The sequence below is a fragment of the Chiloscyllium plagiosum genome, unplaced genomic scaffold (assembly GCF_037043375.1).
Source record: "Chiloscyllium plagiosum isolate Xiang-an unplaced genomic scaffold, Cpla_swu_hap1 HiC_scaffold_25, whole genome shotgun sequence".
NCBI classification, from domain to species: Eukaryota; Metazoa; Chordata; class Chondrichthyes; order Orectolobiformes; family Hemiscylliidae; genus Chiloscyllium; species Chiloscyllium plagiosum.
Genome location: NW_028270163.1, coordinates 51,816,582 through 51,838,733, shown reverse-complemented (window position 1 = coordinate 51,838,733; position 22,152 = coordinate 51,816,582). Strand labels below are relative to the sequence as shown.

Sequence of the window (22,152 nt, the reverse complement as noted above, 5' to 3'; positions counted from 1 at the left end):
TTTGCGAGAAGGTGTTCGGTCTCCCCAATAGGGCGGCACGGTGGCTTAGTGGTTAGCACAGCTGCCTCACAGCGCCAGGGACCCGGGTTCAGTTCCTGCCTCCAGACAACTGTCTGTGTGGAGTTTGCACATTCTCCCCGTGTCTGCGTGGGTTTCCTCCGGGTGCTCCGGTTTCCTTCCACAGTCCAAAGATGTGCAGATTAGGTGAATTGGCCATGCTAAATTGCCCGTAGTGATAGGTGCACTAGTCAGGGTGGGTTGCTCTTCAGAGGGTCGGTGTGGACTTGTTGGGCCGAAGAGCCTGCTTCCACACTGTAGGAAATCTTAAAAAAAATGTAGAGGAGATTGCATCGGGAGCAACAGATACAATAAGTGATGTGTGGAAGTGCAGGTGAAACTTTGGATCTGGAAGGCTCCTTCGGGGCCTTAGATAGAGGTGTGGGTGCAGGTTTTGCAATTCCTGCAGTGGCAAGGGAAGGTGCCGGGAGGGGAGGTTGGGTTGTTTTGGGGCATGGACTTGACCAGGTAGTCGCGGAGGGAGAAAGCGGATAGGGGTGGGGAGGGAAATATGTCCGTAGTGATGGGGTCCGTTTAGAAGTGGTGGAAATGTCAGTGGATGATGCGATTTATGCAGAGGTTGGTGGGGTGGAAGGTGAGGACTGGGGGGTTCTGTCCTTGTTGCGGTTGGAGGGGTGGGGTTCGAGGGCGGAGGTGCAGGATGTGGATGAGACCCGTTGGAGGGCATGTTCAACAACATGGGAGGGGAAGTTGTGGTCTTTGAAGAAGGTGGCCATCTGGTGTGTTCTGTGGTGAAACTCGTCCTCCTGGGAGCAGATGTGGCGAGGCGGAGGAATTGGGAAAATGGGATGACGTTTTTGCAGGAGGTAGGGTGGGAGGAGGTGTAATCCTGGTAGCTGTGGGAGTCGGGTTTGTAAAAAATATCAGTGTTGAGTCGGTCATTGTTGATTGAGATGGAGAGGTCCAGGAAGGGGAGGGAGGTGTCAGAGATGATCGAGGTGAATTTAAGGTCGGGGTCGATTGTGTTGGTGAAATTGATGAACTGTTCAACCTCCTTGTGGGAGCATGAGGTGGCGCCGATGCAGTCATCAATGTAGTGGAGGAAAAGGTGGGGAGTAGTGCCGGTGTAACTACGGAAGATGGACTGTTCTACATAGCCGACGAAGAGACCGGCATAGCTGGAGTTTGTGCCTGAAATGTCAATTTTTCCTGCTGCTCTGAGGCCACCTGACCTGCTGTGCTTTTCCAGCACCACTCTAATCTTGACTCTAATCTCCAGCATCTGCAGTACCCACTAATGCCTACAAAATTTGTGAAGTATGCAACCAGAGATTCCCTGAGGTACATCAATTATTGTACATCACTCAAACAACTACTCTTGAAGTAGCTTAAGTTTGGAGCAAGTCAGTGAACTTCTAACTTGCATAGAACATCAGAGGAGGCCTATCTACTTTTCACCCAACATTTGCATATATACACTTTGCAGAAATATACTTCTAATTGAAGACGTCTTGTCCAGCCATTCCCTCCCTCACCCCATGAAACTCCTGAGTCTAAGTGTAGCAGCCCAAATACCCCCTTGCTTTTAATTGGGTGCATAGAGAGATAATGAGCATTTCAAAGTTTCCATTGTACTTTTATTTTTCTCTGTGACTATAATATGCTTTCAAAGTACAGTGTAAACATGACGTAAATATCTAAATATTTGTGGTTATGTAATGCCTTTTAAATGGAAAAACAACTCACTGTGATAGATGGAAGCTAATTTGGTGCTGAACCCGCCAGAGAACCAGGTTCAATTCTCACCTCAGGCAGCTGTCTGTGTGGAGTTTGCACATTCTCCCCGTGTCTGTGTGGGTTTCCTGCGGGTGCTCTGGTTTCCTCCCAAAGTCCAAAAATGTGCAGGTTAGGTGAATTGGCCATGCTAAATTGCCCGTAGTGTTAGGTGAAGGGGTAAATGTAGGGGAATGGGTCGGTGTGGACTTGTTGGGCCGAAGGGCCTGTTTCCACACTGTAAGTAATCTAATCTAAGAATCAAAATCTTGGTTAAATAGATAGCTACTTGTAGGAAGAAAGAGAGATGGAGAGGCTTAGCCAAGATGTCTGAAGGAAGTGCCTTCAACAGGCATGACATGGAAGCATTAAGGTCAGCTGTGTGCTTGTGGTTAGAATTGGAAAAGAGAAGGTTATAGTCTGTAGGTTTTAGGTAGTAATTAGAGATGGGAAAGACTAGACAGGACCAGATTAGAAATCATAAAAATATCACAAGTTGAATTTTAAAATGGCGATGTTGTGGAATCAGGAATCAATATAGGTCATCAAGCACAGATGTGAACTGAACCTGAAGCAAGTTAGTATACAGCCTGTAGAAGCTTTGCATAAGTTTGAATTTATAGAGGGTGAAAGAGTGTAAGCTGATGAGAGGATTGGGAAAGTCGATTTTAGAGGTAACAAGGACACTAGATCAAATGTCAGAAATTTGGGACTGAAACAGGACAAAACCTTCTGAGTAGAGGATATAGAATTCACTGCCAGACCTGGCGATGGAAGCAAAAAACGTGCTCAAGCATGCTCCGGGAGATAGATTCAGTTATTGCCAAGACAGCTGAAGATGTTTTGATCCAGTTAATAAACCTGAAATTAAAAGCTAATCCAATGGTGACGATAAACCTGCGTCAATTGTTGTAAAAAGCCATTTGGTTCACTGATGACCTTCAATAAAGAAAATCTTCCTTCCTTACCCAATCTAACCTTTATACCACTTTGCTGATGAAGGGCTTATGCCCGAAATGTTGATTCTCCTGCTCCATGCATGCTGCCTGACCTGCTGTGCTTTTGTAGCACCACACACTTAACTCTGATCTCCAGTGTCTGCAGTCCTCACTTTTTCCCTTTATATATTCCAGATTTATAATCATTCACTTAACTCTTAAGTGCCCTCTGAACAGGCCCAGCAAGCCACCTAATTGCTGAAAAGTCACTACAAAATCATAAAGGAATGAAGCTGTCCAGACTCGCTGGCATTGACCTGAACACTGGAATCAATCGCAGCACACCCAGCCTTGTTGACCCTACAAAAACATACCCTTATCTACATGTGCGGACTTAAGCCAAAATTGAAGGAGATGTCCCACTGACATTGTCATGGTGACAGAATTATTGACTTTCAAAAAGATGTTCCAGACAATACCACTGAATATTTCCTGTCCCACAGCAGGGCACATCTACCAGAGGTGGAGGGAAAGGTGGTACACGGCTGGAAATGAATTACCCTCAAAGTTAACTTGGACTTTAAAAATCTCATGTTGTCAAGTCAGAAATTGGCAAGGAAACCTGCTGGTTACCATCAACTGACCTTTGGCTGATTAATTGGTATTCTTCTTGTGGGCACCACGTGGCAGAGATATTGAGAATGCTGAGGACACAATGTACCTGGTGGGGGTGAGGTGAATTACTTCAATGTCCATTACCAAGAATGGCATGAAAGCACTATGACTCGTCAAGCCATAAAGGACATGGCTGCTAGGTTGAGTTGAGCAGGTGGTGAAGCAACCAACAAGAGAGGGAGACTTACTTGATCATCATCTTAACAATTTATCTGTCAGTTATGCATTTGTCCTTGACACTGTTGTTAGGAATGACCATCATAGTCTTTGAGTTGTCCCTCTTTACTTTGTGATTACCCATTGGTGTATTTACTGTTGGTGGGATTCCTATTGAGCACAAAGGAAGATAGTTGTGGTTGCTTGAGGTTAATCATATGATCCTCAGCTTAGATGTTTTCTCAATGTAGAGGTGCCAGTGTTGGACTGGGATGGACAAAGTCATTAGTCACACAACACTAGGTGATAGTCCAACAGGTTTATTTGAAATCTCGAGCTTTGACCTGCACAAGCTTGTGATTTTTTTTTTAAAACAACCTGTTAATCTCTAATCTGACTAGATATTTTGTCTTCAGAGGTGTTACTACACACTTCCAGAGCAGGTTGTATTTGAATCCAGATCTTCTAGGCCAGAGGCGAGGACTCTACCGATGCACCTTAAGTACTCCCTAAGCTGTTCAGCTTAGATGTTTTCTACTTAACCTGCTCAAAGATGCTTTGACACACCTCTGGAGTAGTGATTTGCTCTAAAATCAGCCACTTTCCAACCGTGAATTGCACCCTGGTGTGTACAAGGCAGGCAGTGGTATTAACCGCTATACTAATGTGGAGCTTCCAGTCATACCTCTAGAACAGGTCCTGGATCTAGCTATCTCAGTCATTTCACCAGTGGCCTTTACTCAATCATGTTGTCAGAAGTGGAGATGTTCACTCACTGATGACTGCATCAAGTTCAGCACCATTCACCCAGGCAATGAAGTGTCAATATTTAGGCTTAGGCTGATGATTGGCAAGTTATATTCATGCCACACCAATGCCAGGCAATGATCTTCAAATAATATATGTAACCAAAACCCTTAGCCTTTCGTGATATTGCCATTGCTGAACCATCATAATGAGCATTCAGTGGGGGTTGCCATGGATGAAAAACAGAAGCTGTGGCTGCAAGAACAATTTAGAGGCTGGACATCCTGCACCAAATAACTTGTCTCTTGTCTCCCGGAATGCTTGTGAACCTTCTACCAAGTACAGGCCAGGAGTGTGATGGAATGCTCCTCGCTTGCTTGGATGCTTCAGCAACAGTTGAGAAACTCTAAATCATCTAGGGCAAAGCAGTCCACTTGATTGACACCTTGTCCAACATATTTTTTTCATCATTAACCCTCAGTGGCAGTAGTGTGTATCATCCTACAACAAGCTCTGCAGTAACTCATCAAGATTCCCTCAACATCATCTTCCAAACCCATGACCACAGCCACTTAGAAGGAGGAAGGCAACAGATGCATGACAACACTGGAAGTTCCCCTCCAAGCTACAAATCATTCTCAGCTGGAACTGTATTGCTGGTCCTGTACTATTACTGAATCAAAATGTTGAAATTCCCTTTCTAGCAGCACTAAGGGTATCCCTACACTCCAGTGCCTGCCAGGTCTTGGGCACCGTGGCTGGCTCTGCTGTTAAGTAGAGTATGACAAGGTCCAAGTGAGCAATGGTGATAGGGAACTGTCCAGTCAGGGATGCAGACAGGGGTTTCTGCAGTCATGAGCCAGATTTCAGGGTGGTGTCTTGCTCCCTGGTGCCAGGGTCAAGGATGTCCCTGAGCAGTTGCAGCAAATTCTCAAAGGGGAGCATGAGCAGCTGGAGGTCATTGTACATATTGGTACCAATGATGTAGGTGGAGAAAAGGATTAGGTTCTGCAGAGTGAATATAGGAAGCTTGGCAGGAGGTTAAAAAGCAGGACCTTAAGGGTGGTAATTTCTGGATTATTTCAGGTGCCATGAGCTAGTGAGAGTAGGAATAAGAGGGTAGGCAGATTAATGCATGGCTGAAGACCTGGTGCAGGGGGCAGGGATTCAAATTTCTGGATTATCTGGGACAGAAGTGACCTGTACAAGAGAGACGCTTTATATTTGAACTGGATGTGGATCAATATCCTGGCTGGGAGATTTGCTGATGCTGCTTGAGATGCTTTAAACTAGTTAGGCAGAGAGGGGTGGGACCCTAAACAGTAGTGAGAAAAGAGAGAAGGTTGAGGCTTGTTCAGAAGTTAAAGGTAGCAAATTAAATAGACAAAGCAGACAGAGCATGGTGGAGCATGAAGTAAGACCGATGAATTAAACTGCATTTATTTCAGTGCAAATGGCCTGACGAGGAAGGTAGATGAACTCAGCACGGATGGGAACATGGAACCAGGAAATTCTAGCTATTACAGGAACATGACTGAAGGAGGGACAGGACTGGTAGCTCAGTGTTCCGGCATATAGATATTGCAAGAAAGATAGGGAGATGAGAGGAGGGTGAGCGGCTTTTTTAATTAGGGAAAATGTCACGGCAGGTCTGAGAATATTCCTGGGGGATTGTCCAGTGAAGCTATATGGGTGGAACTGAGAAATAAGAAGGGGATGATCACCTTGATGGGATTGTACTTGAGGCCCCCTAATAGTCAGAGAGTCATAGAGATGTACAGCATGGAAACAGACCCTTTGGTCCAACCGTCCATGCTGACCAGATATCCCAACCCAACCTGGTCCCACCTACCAGCACCTGGCCCATATCCCTCCAAACCCTTCCTATTCATATACATCTCCACCACTTAAATACCAGCCTCCACCACTTCCTCTGGCAGCTCATTCCAAACACTGACCACCCTCTGCGTGAAAACGTTGCCCCTTAGATCTCTTTTATATCTTCCCCCTCTCACCCTAAACCTATGCCCTCTAATTCTGGATTCCCCGACCCCAGGGAAAAGACTTTGTCTATTTATCCTATCCATGTCCCTCATAATTTTGTAAACCTGTATAAGGTCACCCCTCAGCCTCCAACGCTCCAGGGAAAATAGTCAGTAGGAAATTGAGGAGCAAGTTGTAAGGAGATATCAGATATCCATAAGATTAATAGGGTTGAAATGGTAGGGAATTTTAACTTTCCAAACAAGGACTGGGACTGCCATAGTGTTAAGGGCTTGGATGTGGAGGCATTTGTTAAATGTCTTCAAGAAAATTTTCTTTATCAGTCTGGAGATGTCGCTACTAGAGTAGGAGCAAAACTCAACATTCTCTTGGGAAATAAGGCAGGACAAGTGACTGAGGTGTTAGTGGGGGTGTATTTTGGGACCAGTGGCCATAATTCTATTAGTTTTAAATTAGTGATGGAAAACAATAGGCCTTGTGTAAAAGTTAGAGCAAGGTGAATTTTGACCGTATCAGACAAGAACTTTCAGAAGTTGGTTGGGATAGGCTGTTCGCAGGTAAAGGGATGACTGGAAAGTGGGAGGCTTTCAAAAGTAAGATAATGAGAGTATGTTTCTGTAAGAGTGAAGGGCAAGGTTGGTAGGAGTAACGAACACTGTATGACTGGAGATATTGAGGCTCTGGTCAGGAAATATGTCAGGTATAGGCAGCTGGGGTCAAGCGAATCTCTTGAGGAATATAAGGGGAAAGGAGTACAGTTCAGAGGGAAATCAGGAAGGCAAAAATGGGACATGAGATAGCTTTGGTAGATAAAGTTAAGGAGAAACCAGAGATTCTACTGGTACATTAAGGGAAAAGAGTAACTAGGGAGAGAATAGGGCCCCTGAAAGATTAACAAGGCCATCAGTTTGTGTCTGTGTTTATTTTGGAGAAAGAAATGGAAGCTAGGGAACTTGAGGAAATAAATAATAATGTCTTGAAAAAGAGTCCACATTACAGAGGAGGTGCTGGATGTCTTAAAACACATAAAGGTGGATAAATCCCTAGGATCTGATCAAGTGTATCATAGAGCGTCGTGGAAAGCTAGGCAAGAAAATGAAATCTCCAGAGAGATATTTGTATCATCTACAGCTATGATTGTAGGGTGACTAATGTTGTCCCATTATTTAAGAAAGGCTGCAAGGAAAAGCCAGGGAACCATAGACTGGTGAATCTGACATCAGGAGTGGATAAGTTGTTGGAGGGGATTCTGACAGACTGGATTTGCTTACATTTGGAAAGGCAAAGACTAATTAGGGTTAGTTGGCATGGCTTTATGCATGGGAAGTCATGTCTCACCAAACTGAGTTTTTTGAAGATGTGACCAAGAAGATGAAGAAAGAGCAATAGACATTGTGTACATGGATTTTGGTAAAGCCTTTGATGAGGTTCTGCATGATAATGTTAGATCACATGGGATCCAGGGACAGCTGGCCAATTGGATACAAAATTCCTTGAGGTTAGGAGACAGAGGGTGGTGGAAAAGGGTTGTTGTTCAGACTGGAGGCCTGTAACCAGTGGTGTGCTGCACGGATTAGTGCTGGGCCTACTGTTTGTCATTTATATAAATGATTTTGACGAGAATGTAGGAGGCATGCTTAGTAAGTTTACAGGTGATGTCAAAATTGGTGGTGTAGTGGACAGTGAAAAAGGTTATCTAAGAGTACAATGAAATCTTGATCAACTGGGTCAATGGGCCGAGGACTGGCAGATGGAGTTTAATTTAGATAAATGTAAGGTGTTGCATGTTGGCCACCATTAATCAGTTTGTCAACAAATTGGATTGACACTACAAACCTCATAACTATAGGTGAAATGGTCTTCTGTATTCCTCTAAACTTTAACCACAGAATTGAATGGAAAGTACAGTATACAAAGCCAAGTGAATCTTTAATTATAGTTTCTAAACATGGCTTGTGTTTCCTGGAAATCCATTATCTTCTTTGTTGTGGAGAACAAGCTTACTGCTGTGTATCATTAACTCATAGTTTATCTCACCATTCGCAGTTAGGCAGGGAGATTTATACAATCTAAATTGTATCTAACCCCAAATGCTATAAAATAGAAGATGCTCTGCTACAATGTCAATGTTAATAACAATGCATCGATATCCCCCTACCTGCAAGATTGTGGAAGGTTGAGAAATTGAATTTAAATGTGGTACTGACTGGGTAAAGACTTTACTCCATAAGACCATAAGACATAGGAGTCGAAGTAAGGCCATTCGGCCCATCGAGTCCACTCCGCCATTCAATCATGGCTGATGGGCATTTCAACTCCACTTACCCGCATTCGCCCCGTAGCTCTCAATTCCTTGTGACATTTAGCGTCCCGGCCTCCACTGCACTCCGCGGCAATGAATTCCACAGGCCCACTACTCTATGGCTGAAGAAATGTCTCCGCATTTCTGTTCTGAATTTACCCCCTCTAATTCTAAGGATGTGTCCACGGGTCCTAGTCTCCTCGCCTAACGGAAACAACTTCCTAGCGTCCACCCTTTCCAAGCCATGTATTATCTTGTAAGTTTCTATTAGATCTCCCCTTAATCTTCTTAACTCCAATGAATACAATCCCAGGATCCTCAGCCGTTTCTCGTATGTTAGAGCTACCATTCCATAGATCATCCGTGTGAATCTCCGCTGGACATGCTCCTGTGCCAGTATGTCCTTCCTGAGGTGTGGGGACCAAAACTGGACACAGTAGTCCAAATGGGGCCTAACCAGAGCTTTATAAAGTCTCAGTAGCACAAAGGTGCTTTTATATTCCAACCCTCTTGAGATAAATGACAACATTGCGTTCACTTTCTTAATCACGGACTCAACCTGCATGTTTACCTTTAGAGAATCCTCGACTAGCACTCCCAGATCCCTTTACTCATATTATTTCATTGGGTGTACCTTTATGAATAGGCATTGTTTCTGCACAAAATGTGTATTGTTGGCATTATCTAAACAGGGAGAAAGCGAGGACCGCAGATGCTGGAGATCAGATTCGAAAAGTGTGGTGCTAGAAAAGCACAACTGGTCAGGCAGCATCAGAAGAGCAGAAGAGTTGATGTTTCGGGCATAAGCTCTTCATTATCCAAACAGCAGTTCTGAAATATACAGTGTTTTGTAGCAGGAAGATTGGAAAGAAATTGTTAATGATGCAGCAGGTTCACTTTTTTCACAATGTTTGGAATACTGACCTATTCATCTGAATAAGGATGCTGCCTTCATTGTTCACGTGTAATTTGTTTTAGAATGAAGTTGAAATATTTTTTCTGCATCTGATAAATTTCTTTTCTATGTTATGTGATTCAACTAAACACAAGTGTTTTGTTTTGTTTTTCTGGGAAATTGACAGGTATTCATGATTGTCCCTGTATTATTGCCTTTCCTAGGAACAAAGTTACAAACAATCAACATGACACAATTTCATAAAGTGGTGTTTGAGACAAATGTATCATGCATTTGAAAGACACCACGGCATATAATTAAGAAAATCACTGCTTTTTCTTTGACACAATTCAACATTTAGTTTTGTTCAAGCAATATTTAAAATAAATGTTTCAAAAACAAAATTGATAAGGGCAAAGGTTTTGTGCAGCTATTATTTTCATTTTGGTATTTTATGGTGCTTTAAAATTAGTTTCATTGGTGCTATGTTCAACTTCCCTTTTTGTTGTGAATTAGTTGCCAATGGAAAGTTTGAGTGCCCCAGGGAATTAACACATGATTTTTCTGTTAATGTGTAATATTCATTGTTGACACTCGAGGAAGAGTTTTCATAAAGATTGATAAAAATTCAAGTTATGTTTGTATTTTCTTAACATAGCATAGTTGCATTTGATGCTCCTATAACTGTATAAGACATCTCTGATTTATCTTTAATTTTCACACCATACACCCAAATTTGCTTTATTGCTGTTTTGAAATAAACCATTTTAGAATATATTGCATTTGATTTTGCATTAGCAATAATGATGAAGCTGCCAATGTTTGGTGGTGATGCTCCTGTAAAACTAAGAGGAACTTCTAGAGTATGTATATGCACAGTTAAAAGCAAAGTTGCTTATATAGTGATTCAGAGTTTTTCCAGAGGGTGTAATGATTAATTCTTTTTAGAGTCATAAAGATGTACAGCACGGAAACAGACCCTTCGGTCCAACCCGTCCATGCCGACCAGATATCCCAACCCAATCTAGTCCCACCTGCCAGCACCCGGCCCATAACCCTCCAAACCCTTCCTATTCACATCCAAATGTCTCTTAAATGTTGCAATTGTACCAGCCTCCACCACTTCCTCTGGCAGCTCATTCCATACCCGTACCACCCTCTGTGTGAAAAGGTTGCCCCATAGGTCTCTTTTATATCTTTCCCCTCTCACCCCAAACCTATACCCTCTAGTTCTGGACTCCCCAACCTGGGAAAAGACTTTGCCTATTTACCCTATCCATACCCTCATAATTTTGTAAACCTCGATAAGGTCACCCCTCAGCCTCCGACGCTCTAGGGAAAACAGCCCCAGCCTGTTCAGTCTCTCGTTGTAGCTCAAATCCTCCAACCCTGGCAACATCCTTGTAAATCTTTCCTGAACCCTTTCAAGTTTCACAACATCTTTCCGATAGGAAGGAGACCGGAATTGCACACAATATTCCAACAGTGGCCTAACCAATGTCCTGTACAACTGCAACATGACCTCCCAACTCCTGTATTCAATACTCTGACCAATAAAGGAAAGCATACCAAACGCTATCTTCGCTATCCTATCTACCTGCGACTCCACTTTCAAGGAGCTATGAACCTGCACTCCAAGGTCTCTTTGTTCAGCAACACTCCCTAGGACCTTTTGTTAAATGTCAAAGTTTTGTCCCTACACCTGCAAGTTGTATGAATTCCTGATAATGCCAAATGTTGCGATCTCCATTTGGGAATTAAATAATTGTTCTAAACTGCTCTGGCTTTATTTTTCATTCTCGCAAGATGGACCATCCCCTTAAACCAAATTAGCTTAGAGAATGCTGAAGTTTGTTGTCTTATATGTATTTACCTGTAAGTGTAATTTATATAAAAAAGGAAGTAAATACTTCACAGGATTGAAAGGAAAGGACTGGTGACAGGACTATTTGAAAGAATCGAACAATAAGCCAAAAACAACCTGCTGTGTAAAACAAAGCTCTGCAGTGGTTATACCCACTCACGTTAATATCCTTTGAAAGGTAAAAGTCCACTTCAAGTTCTTATGGAGTGCTGACTAATATCTTGATTGGGAAAACAATCTTGAATTATTTTAAGACTTGATAAGAACCACAACTGTGCACTGTAACTATGTTTGAGATTTCTTATTAAAATTAAATATAATAAAAGCATACAGTTAAAAGCATTTCATGCTGCCACGTGTATTGGTTGCATCTAAACAGTTTAATCTATTCTTGATAGTAATATTGATTCTTGAAACAGTTTTATTGAAGTGGATTGGACAATATATCGGGTGAATTACAAAACGATAAAAGGAAACAAAATGGATTCGCCCAAAACCTAGTTTGTAAAATAGTATGTAAATAACAAGACTATGAACAAATATTTGATTGTTAGTCTGTAGTTAGTTGATTCCAGATAATATGACATTGTCTTTTGCAATGTGGAGATGAAAATCAGTCAAAACTTGTGTTTTTGTTTGCTGTGCAGGGACACACTTTCAGATGGTACACATTTCATTGCCAGCTGAGGATTGGGTAGAATCAGATTTGGGTGTGATTCGGCCTGTTGTTAAATAGCCAGCATTGATTGCAATGTCTCCAGAAGGAAAGACTTTTTGGGCATTGGATAACTGTGTGTCTCAGCAAAATAGAAGGTGGTGGGGAACTTAGTAATAAAATTGCATATTGTTAGGAGTGATAACATCTACAGCACTTCTCAGAACCTCATCCAGAGTACGGTGTACAATTTTTGGATACTGTACTGTGGTGAAGATATATTGTCGAGAGAGGGATGCAGATCAGATCTGCCAGAGTTTTATTAGGATCCCAAGAATTCAGTTATGAGCAGAGGTCACAAAAGTTAACACTATGTTTGCTGGAATGTACAAGATTATGGAGTGATTTGATTGAGGTTTGAGGGTTTAGAATGGCATTGTTATGTAGATAGACTTTTCAAATGGTGGTGGGGGGTTTAGGACAAGAAATCATTACCTTAAAATCAGAACCAGGCCATTCAGACAAATTAGGAAACACTTCTTTGTGCTCAAAATGGTAGAAATGTGAAACACACTTTCTGAAAAAGCAAAGGCTACTACTTCAATTGATAATTTTAAACTAGAGGCAGATTTATCCCTTGATGATATTAAGGGATTATGGAGCCAACACTGGTGAATGAAATGAGGATGTAGGTCGGCCACGATCTAATTGTTTGACAGAACAGAGCTGAATGTTCTGCTGTTAGATCTGTATTCCTGTAGGCAGCTGGCGTAGTGCAATCTGTCTGCTCTCTTGGGTGGTATGTAGCATAGAAAAATAAATAATTGAGGACAAGAGGTCAAAGCAAGTAGTTGGAGTGAGAAGAGTCATCCAGTTGATTATGCCATAATATAGTAGTTCCATTCTTGTGCAATCCCATTATAAGAAAATTGCATAATAGCAGTAACATTTAAATTAATGGGACTGGAGTCGCATTATAACCAATACACGCTTTAAAAGTTTGAGCTTTAGAAACTGTGTCCCCAATTTGTCAATCGCGTTACAGTGAATTTGCATTGACGAAATGCACCTGTAGCAGAAATCGCAGAACGACCTGTCTTGGACTCAAAAGATCCATTCTGCTCCTCTCTCTGCAGCTGTTGGCAGACTTCTCAGGTCCTCCAGCACTTTTTCTTTTTGTTAAGGAACTCTAGCATCCACAGAATGTTTGCCTTTATTTTGATCAAAATTGACTTGAAAAGAAAAGCAAACAAATTGCTTTTGTTCTGAGGGAGGGTCACTCAATCCAAAACGTCAACTCTGACTTCTCTCCTCAGATGCTGTCAGACCTGCTGAGCCTTTCCAGCAATTTCTATTTTTGTCTATGGTTTACAGCATTTGCAGTTCTTTTAGATTTTAAATTACTTTTATTATTAATATATAATTTTAATACCTTTTTATTGTTTCCAGATATATTGGGAGATCAGATTCTATAACGATCAGCATTTGGAATCACAAGAAAATTCATAAAAAACAGGGCGCAGGCTTCCTTGGTTGTGTGCGACTCCTTTCTAATGCCATCAATCGCCTTAAAGATACTGGTTGTAAGTATAAACAGTTTAAATAACAAGAAGAAATCTGATAGTAATCCAGATCTTTATTAAATTTGTCTTTAATGACTTACCTTGCAGCTTTTAAATTTAATTCAATATTAATTATTTTGGAAAGATGTAACCATTCTGAAAAACAATAGCAAACTGATTGCATGCTTACATAAATGTTAATCTGGATTTCACCCTTGTGAAACATTGCCTTTTGAGAGACATGAATAATGCAAATTGTGTTTCTGTGGCACTTTGGATTGTTCACTAACTTAAATTTGCGTCATCCAGTTGAAATATGAAGAAAAGTACATTATTTGAGTACTGATGTCCAGTTTGTCCAGTGAAAATGAATGGAACGAAATAGTTTGATTTCTTTCCAGTCAAATTGTCAGTTATTACAGTTCTTTAGTAGTATCAAATGATATCTAACAACCTTCCCATAGGGAGGAACATTTGGCAGGTTGACATTGGTTCGCTGAGGCTTTAGTCCCAATGTCAAAGCCCTATAGCTTCTGTATTCCTGTAAAATTAAAGGAGACTTATGTACTCATAACTGTTAAATTTCAAAACTGAGTGTAGATTCAGTGATTAATCTCCTTTACACATTAATGATATAGATGAAGGTACTTGAGGGTGTTCTGGCTTGGTTTGCAGATGATTCAAAGATAGATAGATAGAGGGGCGGGTAGTGTTGAGGAAGCGGGAGGCTGCAGAAGGATTTGGATAGGTTAGGAGAGTGGGCTGAGAAATGGCAGATGGAGTACAACGTGGGAAAGTGTGAGATCATGCACTTGGGTTGGGAGAATAGAAGCATGGATAATTTTCTAAATGGGGAGAAAATTCAGAAGTCTGAAGTGGAAAGAGACTTGGGAGTTCTAGTCCAGGATTCTCTCGAAAGGTAAACTTGCAGGTTGAATCCGTACTTAGGAAGGCAAACGCAATGTTGGCATTTATTTTGAGAGGACTTGAATATAAAAGTAGGGATGTACTTCTGAGGCTCTACAGCTCGGGTCAGACCACATTTGGAGTACTCTGCGCAGTTGTGGGCCCCATGATCAGGAAGGATGTACTGGCCCTGGAGCATGTTCAGAGGAGGTTCGCGAGAATAGTCCCAGGAATGAAAAGCTGAACATATGAGGAACGTTTGAGGACTCTGGGTCTATATGCAGTGGAGCTTAGAAGGATGAGCATGGATCTAATTTAAACTTACAGAATACTGAATGGCCTGGACAGAGTAGATGTTGAGAAGCTGTTTCCATTGGTGGGAGAGACTAGGACCTGAGGGCACAGATTTAGAGTAAAGAAAAGACCTTGTAGAACGGAGATAAGGAAAAATTTCTTCGGCCAGGAATTCACAACCATGGAACGCTGTGGAGGCCACGTCATTGAGTATATTTAAGATGGAGATGGATAGGTTCTCAATTGTCAAGGTAGTGAAGGGTTATGGGGAGAAAGCGGGAGAATGGGGTTGAGAAACTTATCAGTCATGATTGAATGGCGGAGCAGACTCGATGGGCTGAATGGCCTACTTTATGCTCCTATATAGAGTCATAGAGTCATATATCTTATTGTTTTATTCTTAAAGATTCCAAAATGTTAACTTGCGAATGGGTTTCCATATTCTATAATACCTATTCTTCTGCACTCTCTTCATCTCCCTATCTTTTCACAGAAGTGGTGGAGAAGGAGACCATTTAGCTCATCAAGTCTGACTGGCTCTCTGAGTATTGTGACTTAACATTCTTTTTAATGGTTATCCAATGCCCTCTTAAATGCCTCGATTGAAACTACCTTCACTCCTCTTCCAAGCAGTGTATTCCAGACAAGAATGAAAAAATATTTTCTCACCTTGCATTTGCTTCTCCTGCAAATCATTTTACATCTCTGCTGTTTTGCTGTTGATCCTTTTGAGAGTGGCAGTGGTTTATCCCTATCTCCTTTATTTAAACCCCTCATAATTTTGAATCTATCAGAGCTCTTCTTAGTCGTCGCCTTTCCAAGAAGAACGGACCCAATTTCTCCAATCAAACCTCAACTGAAATTTCTCACCCCTGGAACCACTCTTGTAAATTTCTTTCCCACTCAATGCAACTTGTTCACATCATTCCTATAGCCTGGCACCAAAACTGTACACAGTATTGTAGCTGAGACCTAATATATGTTCTATATAAGTTGAGCATCGCATCCTTCCTCTTGTACTCACTGCTACTATTAATAAAATCCCGGGTACCGTATACTTTACTAATTGCTTTCTTCACCTTCACTGCTTTCTGCACATATGCGCTTGGGTTCCTGTGCTCTTGCATCTCCTTTAAAGTTATACACCTTCTGTTTAATTGTCTGTTCATAATTTTCTTACTGAAAGGCATTACCTCACACTTCTCTACATTAACATTCATCAGCCACCTATCCGTCTACTCCACCAACTTGTCGATGTTCTTCTGAAGTTCTGCAGCATTCTCTTTGTTTAGAATTCTTCCAAGTTTTGTACCGTCCGCAACTTTGAAAGCAAGGTGTCTCAACAGAACCCCTGGGGAACTCCACTACAAACCTTCCTCTAGCATGATAAATATCCATTGATCATTACTGTGCGTTAATAATCACCTAGCTAATTTTGTATGCACTTTGCTCCTGTAACTTTTATTCTATGAAGTATATTATTCTCATGCTATACTTTATGTCGCACTGTATCAGGCACCTTCTGGAAGTCCATGTACACCACATCAATAGCAGTATCCTTATCAAACTTTTCTATTATCTCTCCACAAAACAGGGCAGCATTAAACATGGTTTCCTGTTTCAAAGTCTGTATTGTTTCTTCCTAATCAGTCTGCCTTTTTCCATTTGACTATATCTTTCTTCTAATATTCATTTGTGGGATGTGGGTGTTGCTGGCTGACCAGCATTTTATTGCCCATCCCTTGAGAAGGTAGTGATGAGCTGCCTCCTTGAACTACTGCAGTCCACTTGCTGTGGGTTGACCCACAATGCCATTAGGGAGGGAATTCCAGGATTTTGCCCCAGCAACAGTGAAGAAAGGGCAATTTATTTCGAAGTCAGGATGGTGAGTGGCTTGGGGGGGACTTGAAGGTGTCTGCTGCCCTTGCCCTTCTAGATGGAAGTGGTCATGGGTTTGGAAGATACTGTCTGAGGATCTTTGGTGAATTTCTGCAGTGCATTTGTACATAGTATGCATTGGTGCTATTGAGCATCAGTGATGGAGGGAGTGGATGCTTGTGGTTATGGTGCCAATCAGGCAGGCTGCTTTGTCCTGAATGGTCTCAAGTTTCTTAAGTTTTGAACATAACAATCAATGTTGTGGCGACCTTTCATCCTGCACTCAGATCAAATTAACCTACGTGCCCGACATTTTACTATCATCCATGTGCCTATCCAAGAGTCGCTTATGTGCCCGTAATGTATCTGATTCTACAAATACTGCTGGCCGTGCATTCCATGCACCCGCTATTCTGTTGTTTGAGCTGCACTCATCCAGCCAAGTGGGAAATATTCCATTACACTCCTGACTTTTGCCTTCTAAATAGTGGACAGGCTTTGAGGAGTCAGGAGGCAAGTTACTCACCGCAGTATTCCTAGCTTCTGACCTGCTCTTATAGCCACTGTGTTTATGTGATGAATTAGTTTCTGGTCAATGATACCCCCTCTGGGATGTTGATGAGGGGGGGTGGGGTGGGGGAAGGATTCAGTAATGGCAACAGTGTGGAATTCCAAGGGGCAGTGATTAGATTGTCTCTTGTTTATGATGGTCATAGCCTGGCATTTGTGTGGTGTGAATGTTATTAGCCATTTGTCAGCCCAAGCCGGGATATTGTCCATATCTTGCTGTATTTGAACATGGACTGAGGAGTCGTGAATGGTGCTGAGCATTGTGCAATCATCGGTGAACATCCCTACTCTCCTTCAATCATAAGGGCAAGGCCCTTGATGAAGCAGCTGAAGATGGTTGGGCCGAGGACACTGCCCTGAGGAACTCCTGCAGAGTTGTCCTGGAGCTGAGATGACTGACCTCCAACAACCATGACCATCTTCCAATGTGTCAGGTCCAATCACCAGAAGGTTTGCCCCCAATACCCATTGATTCCAGTTTTGCTCGGGCTCCTTGATACCAAGGGCTGTCACTCTTATCTGACCTCTGGAATTCAGCTGTTTTGACCATGTTTGAACCAAGGCTGTAATGAAGTCCAGGGCTGAGTGGCCCTGGCGGAACCCAAACTGTGCATCACTGAGCAAGTTATTGCTGAGCAGGTGCTGCTTGATAGCACTGTTGATCACACCTTCCAGCACTTTACTGATGATCAAGAGTAGCCTGATGGAGAGGTAATTGACCAGATTGGATTTATCCTGCTTTTTATGTACAGGACATGCCTGGGCAATTTTCCACATTGTTGGGTGGACACCAGTATTGTAACTGTACTGGAACAGCTTGGAGCACAAGTCTTCAGTACTATTGCTGGAATGTTGTCAGGGTCCATAGCCTTTGCAATATCCAGTGTCTCCAACAGTTTTTCGATATCATGTGGAGTGAATCGAATTGGCTGAAGACTGGTATCTGTAATGCTGGGGACCATTGGTGGAAGTTGAGATAGTTCAGCCATTCAGCACTTCTGGATGAAGATTGCTGCAAAAGCTTCAGCCTTCTCTTTTGCACTGATGGCCTGGGCTCTTCCATCATTGAGGATGGGGATATTAATGGAGACTCGTCCTCCAGTAAGTTGTTAATTGTCCATCACAATTCACGACTGGATGTGGCAGGGCTGCAGAGCTTAGATCGGTTCCATTGGTTGATGGATTGCTCAGCTCTGACTATCACTTGCTGCTTATGCTGTTTAAAGACCAAAAAACTGCAGATGCTGGAATCCAAAGTAGACAGGCAGGAGGCTGGAAGAACACACAAGGCCAGCCCGCATCAATTCAGGTGGAGAAGTCAACGTTTCGGGTGTAACCCTTCTTTGGGACTGGGGGTGGATATAGGGGGAGCTGCAGATAAAGGGGGTGATGGGGATAGGTGAAGACAGGTAGAGGGTATGACCTGGTTGGTCAATGGGAGGAATGAATCCAGTTGTTGGAAGGGAGGGGGAGGGGTAGAGGCTGGGAAGGGAGTTAGGGGATGGGAAGGGAAATTATTTGAAATTGGAGAACTCAATGTTGTAGGTTGCCCATGCAGAAGATGAGGTGTTGTTCCTGCAATTTGCGGTTTGGTTCATTGTGGCAGTGGAGGAGGCCAAGGATGGTCATGTCGGAAAGGAGTGGTTAGGGGAATTGAAATGAGCGGTGATTGGGAGGTCCGGTCGGCCCCTATGGGCCTGGCTAAGTTGCTCGCTGAACTGTTCCCTAAGTTTACGTTTGGTCTCCCCAATGTAGAGAAGACCACGTCGGGAGCACCTGATGCAGTAAACTAGGTTGGAAGAGAGGCAGTTTCACCTGGAAGGACTGTTTGTGGCCCCTGGATGGAGCTGAGGGGGCTGGTGTGCAGGCAGATTTTGTATCATTTCCGGCTGCAGGGGAAGGTGTCCGGGGGTTTGGTGCAGAGAGTGGCGCTGAACAAGGAATGTTGAAGGGAATGGTCCTTGTGGAAGGTAGAGAGGGGTGGGGAGGGGAAAATGTTTTTGGTGGTGGAGTCTAGTTGGAGTTGGTGGAAGTGTTTAAGGATGATGTGTTGGATGCAGAGACGGTGGGGTGGTAAGTGAGGACATGGGGGACTCTTGTCTTTATTGCATTTGGAGGGGGGGGAATTTAGAGCCATGGAATGGGAATAGAGATGGTGCGGTGGAGGGCTGTCTGGATGATAGAGGGAGGATAGGTGAATATCTGGGATGCTTGGGAGTGGAATGTCTCCTTGTCTGAGCAGATGTGGGGAAGGAATTGGGAGAATTGGATGGAGTTCTTGGAGGATACTGGATGGGAGGAGGTGTAGTCCAGGTAATTATGGGAGTCTGTGGGTTTTGTAGTAAACGTCCATCTGGAGAGGACAGGGAGAGGTCAGAGAAGGGGAGGGAGGTGTCCAAGATGGACCAAGTGAATTTGACAGCAAGGTGGAAGTTGTGGGTGAAGTCTGTGACCTGCTCCAATTCAGCCTGGGTGCAGGATGCTGCACCGATGCAGTCATCGATTTAATGGCAGAAGAGTTTGGGTATAGTGCCTGTGTAGGTACCGAAGAGGGACTGTTCGACATAACCAACAAAGAAGCAGGGGTAGCTGGGGCCCATCTGGGTGCCCAGGACCACCCCCTGAATATGGAGGAAATGGGAGGAGTTAAAGGAAAAGTGGTTGGGAGAGAACCAGTTCAGCAGCGCGAAGGAGAGTATTGGTGGAGAGGAACTGAATGGGTCTGTTGGAGAGGAAGAAGTGGAGGGCCTGGAAGCTATTCTTGTGGGGTATGGACGTGTATAAGGACTGCATGTTCATGGTGCACATAAAGCACTGGGTCCGGGGAGCTGAAAGTTATTGAAGAGATGGAGGGCGTGGTTGGTGTCACAGATATCGGTGGGAAGTGCCTGATCTAAGAGGTGAGGATGGAGTCGAGGTAGGATGAGATGAGTTCGGTGGGGCAGGAGCAAGCTGAGACAAAGGGTCGGCAGGGGTAGTTGGGCTTGTGGATCTTGGGCAGCAGGTAGAACTGGGCAGTGCAGGACTGGGGGACTACACGTTTGGAGGCAGTGGAGGGGAGATCACCAGAGGCAATGAGGGCACGGATGGTGTGAGTGATTTTGGCAGAATGGGTCATGGTGAGGTCATGGGCAAGGGGGAGGTTGGATGTGGTGTTGGAGACTTGGCGTTCAGTCTCTGGTAGTCCTTGTTAGTGGCTTCACCAGGTTGACATCTCATCTTCAGGTATGTCTGGTGCTGCTCTTGGATGCCCTCCTGCACTCTCCATTGAACCACGGTTAATCCCCTGCTTGATGGTAATGATTGAGATGGGGATATGCTGGGTCATGAGGTTACAGATTGTGCTGGAGTGCAATTCGGCTGCTGTTGATGGCCCACAGTGCCTCATGGATGTCCAGTCTTGAGTTGCTAGGTCTATTCAAAATCTGTCCCACTTAGCACAGTGATAGTGCCACACAAAAGAGGACATTTTCATTGTGAAGGTGGCACTTTGTGTCCACAAGGATGTGCAGTGGTCACTCTTCCAGATGGACAAGTGTATCTGCAGCTGGTACATTGGTAAGGATGTGGTCAAGTATGTTTTTCCCTCTTGTTGGTTCCCTCACCACCTGCCGCAGACCCAGTCGAGCAGCTATATCATTTAGGACCCAACCAGCTTGATCTGGAGTACTACTGCCGGACATTGAAATTCCCCACCTAGAGAACATTTTGTGCCCTTGCCACCCCAGTGCTTCTTCTAAGTGTTGTTTAACATGGAGAAGTACCGATTCATCAACTGAAGGAGGACGGTATGTGGTAATCTATAGGAGGTTTCCTTGACCATGTTTAACCTGAAGCCTTGAGACTTCATGAGGTCCAGAGTCAATGTCGAGGACTCCCAGAACGACTCCCTCCGGTATACCACTGTGCTGCTACTTCTGCTGAGTCTGTCCTGCCAGTGAGACTGGATGGTGATAGTGGTATCTGGGACATAGTCATACTCACAGAATCATACCTTACAGACAATGTCAGGCTGTTGCTTGATGAGTCTGTGAGGCAGCTCTCCCAATTTTGGCACTAGTCCCCAGATGTTAGTAAGGAGGACTTTGCAGAGCCAATAGGGCTATCACTGTTAAAATTAATTGTTCTAGAAGCCTCCTTAACACTGAAGTTAAACTGGCTGGTCTGTAACTGTTGGGCTTCTCTGCAACTTTTTTGATCAAGAATATGATATTTGCAATTCTTCAGTTCTGTTTCATCTCCCAAGTTTAGGAGACACTGCAAGATTATGGATACCTGCAGTTTCCACTCCACTCCATTCAGTATCATTGGTGTATCTCAGTTATAAAGTCTCGTTAATATAAGCACTGGTAGTCTATCTGATGCTACTTCCTTAACTGTTTTGAACCCTTCCAGTGACAGATTTGCCATCTTTGTCACCATGGCCTGGGTCACATCTACCTCCCTCATAAAGGCAAATGTACAATATTAATTTAATACCTCAGCCTCGCTCACTGCATCCATGTATAATGCCTTTTTTCAGCCCAGTCCTCCTTTTGCCACTCTTTTACTATTTTTATGCCTATGGAAGACTTTGGAACTCCTCCTTTTTGTTGGATTCAAATCTTTTTTTCATAATTCCTCATTGCTTCTCTGATGTGCCTTTTTACCTCCCTTCCTGCTGAACCTTCTGACTTTCTCTTAGTTGTCAAGTGTATTTTCTATCTGATATTTATCTTAAGTACACTTTTTCTTCTTTCTTAATTTCTACCTCTTTGGTCATCTTGGTACCTCTGGATTTGTTTGATCTTTCTTTACCTTTTGAGTGAATATACCTTAACCAAAGTATCTCCTCTTTTAAACTATCTGCTCTCCTCCCTGAGCCCATTGCTCAGTTACAGTTTTTTCCATTAACCTTTCATTCCAGTCTATCTTG

At 43.2% G+C, this 22,152-nt stretch overlaps 1 protein-coding gene across 3 annotated transcripts in view; it reads left to right on the top strand.

Annotated features, from left to right (window-relative positions):
* Window positions 1-22,152, top strand: part of smurf2 (SMAD specific E3 ubiquitin protein ligase 2) — a 335,432-nt gene that overhangs the window by 197,980 nt on the left and 115,300 nt on the right. For all 3 annotated transcript variants that reach the window (XM_043715043.2, XM_043715044.2, XM_043715042.2), the window contains one exon: window positions 13,477-13,610. In XM_043715043.2, coding sequence (XP_043570978.1) covers window positions 13,477-13,610 — 134 coding nt within the window. The remainder of the gene's footprint in view (window positions 1-13,476; window positions 13,611-22,152) is intronic.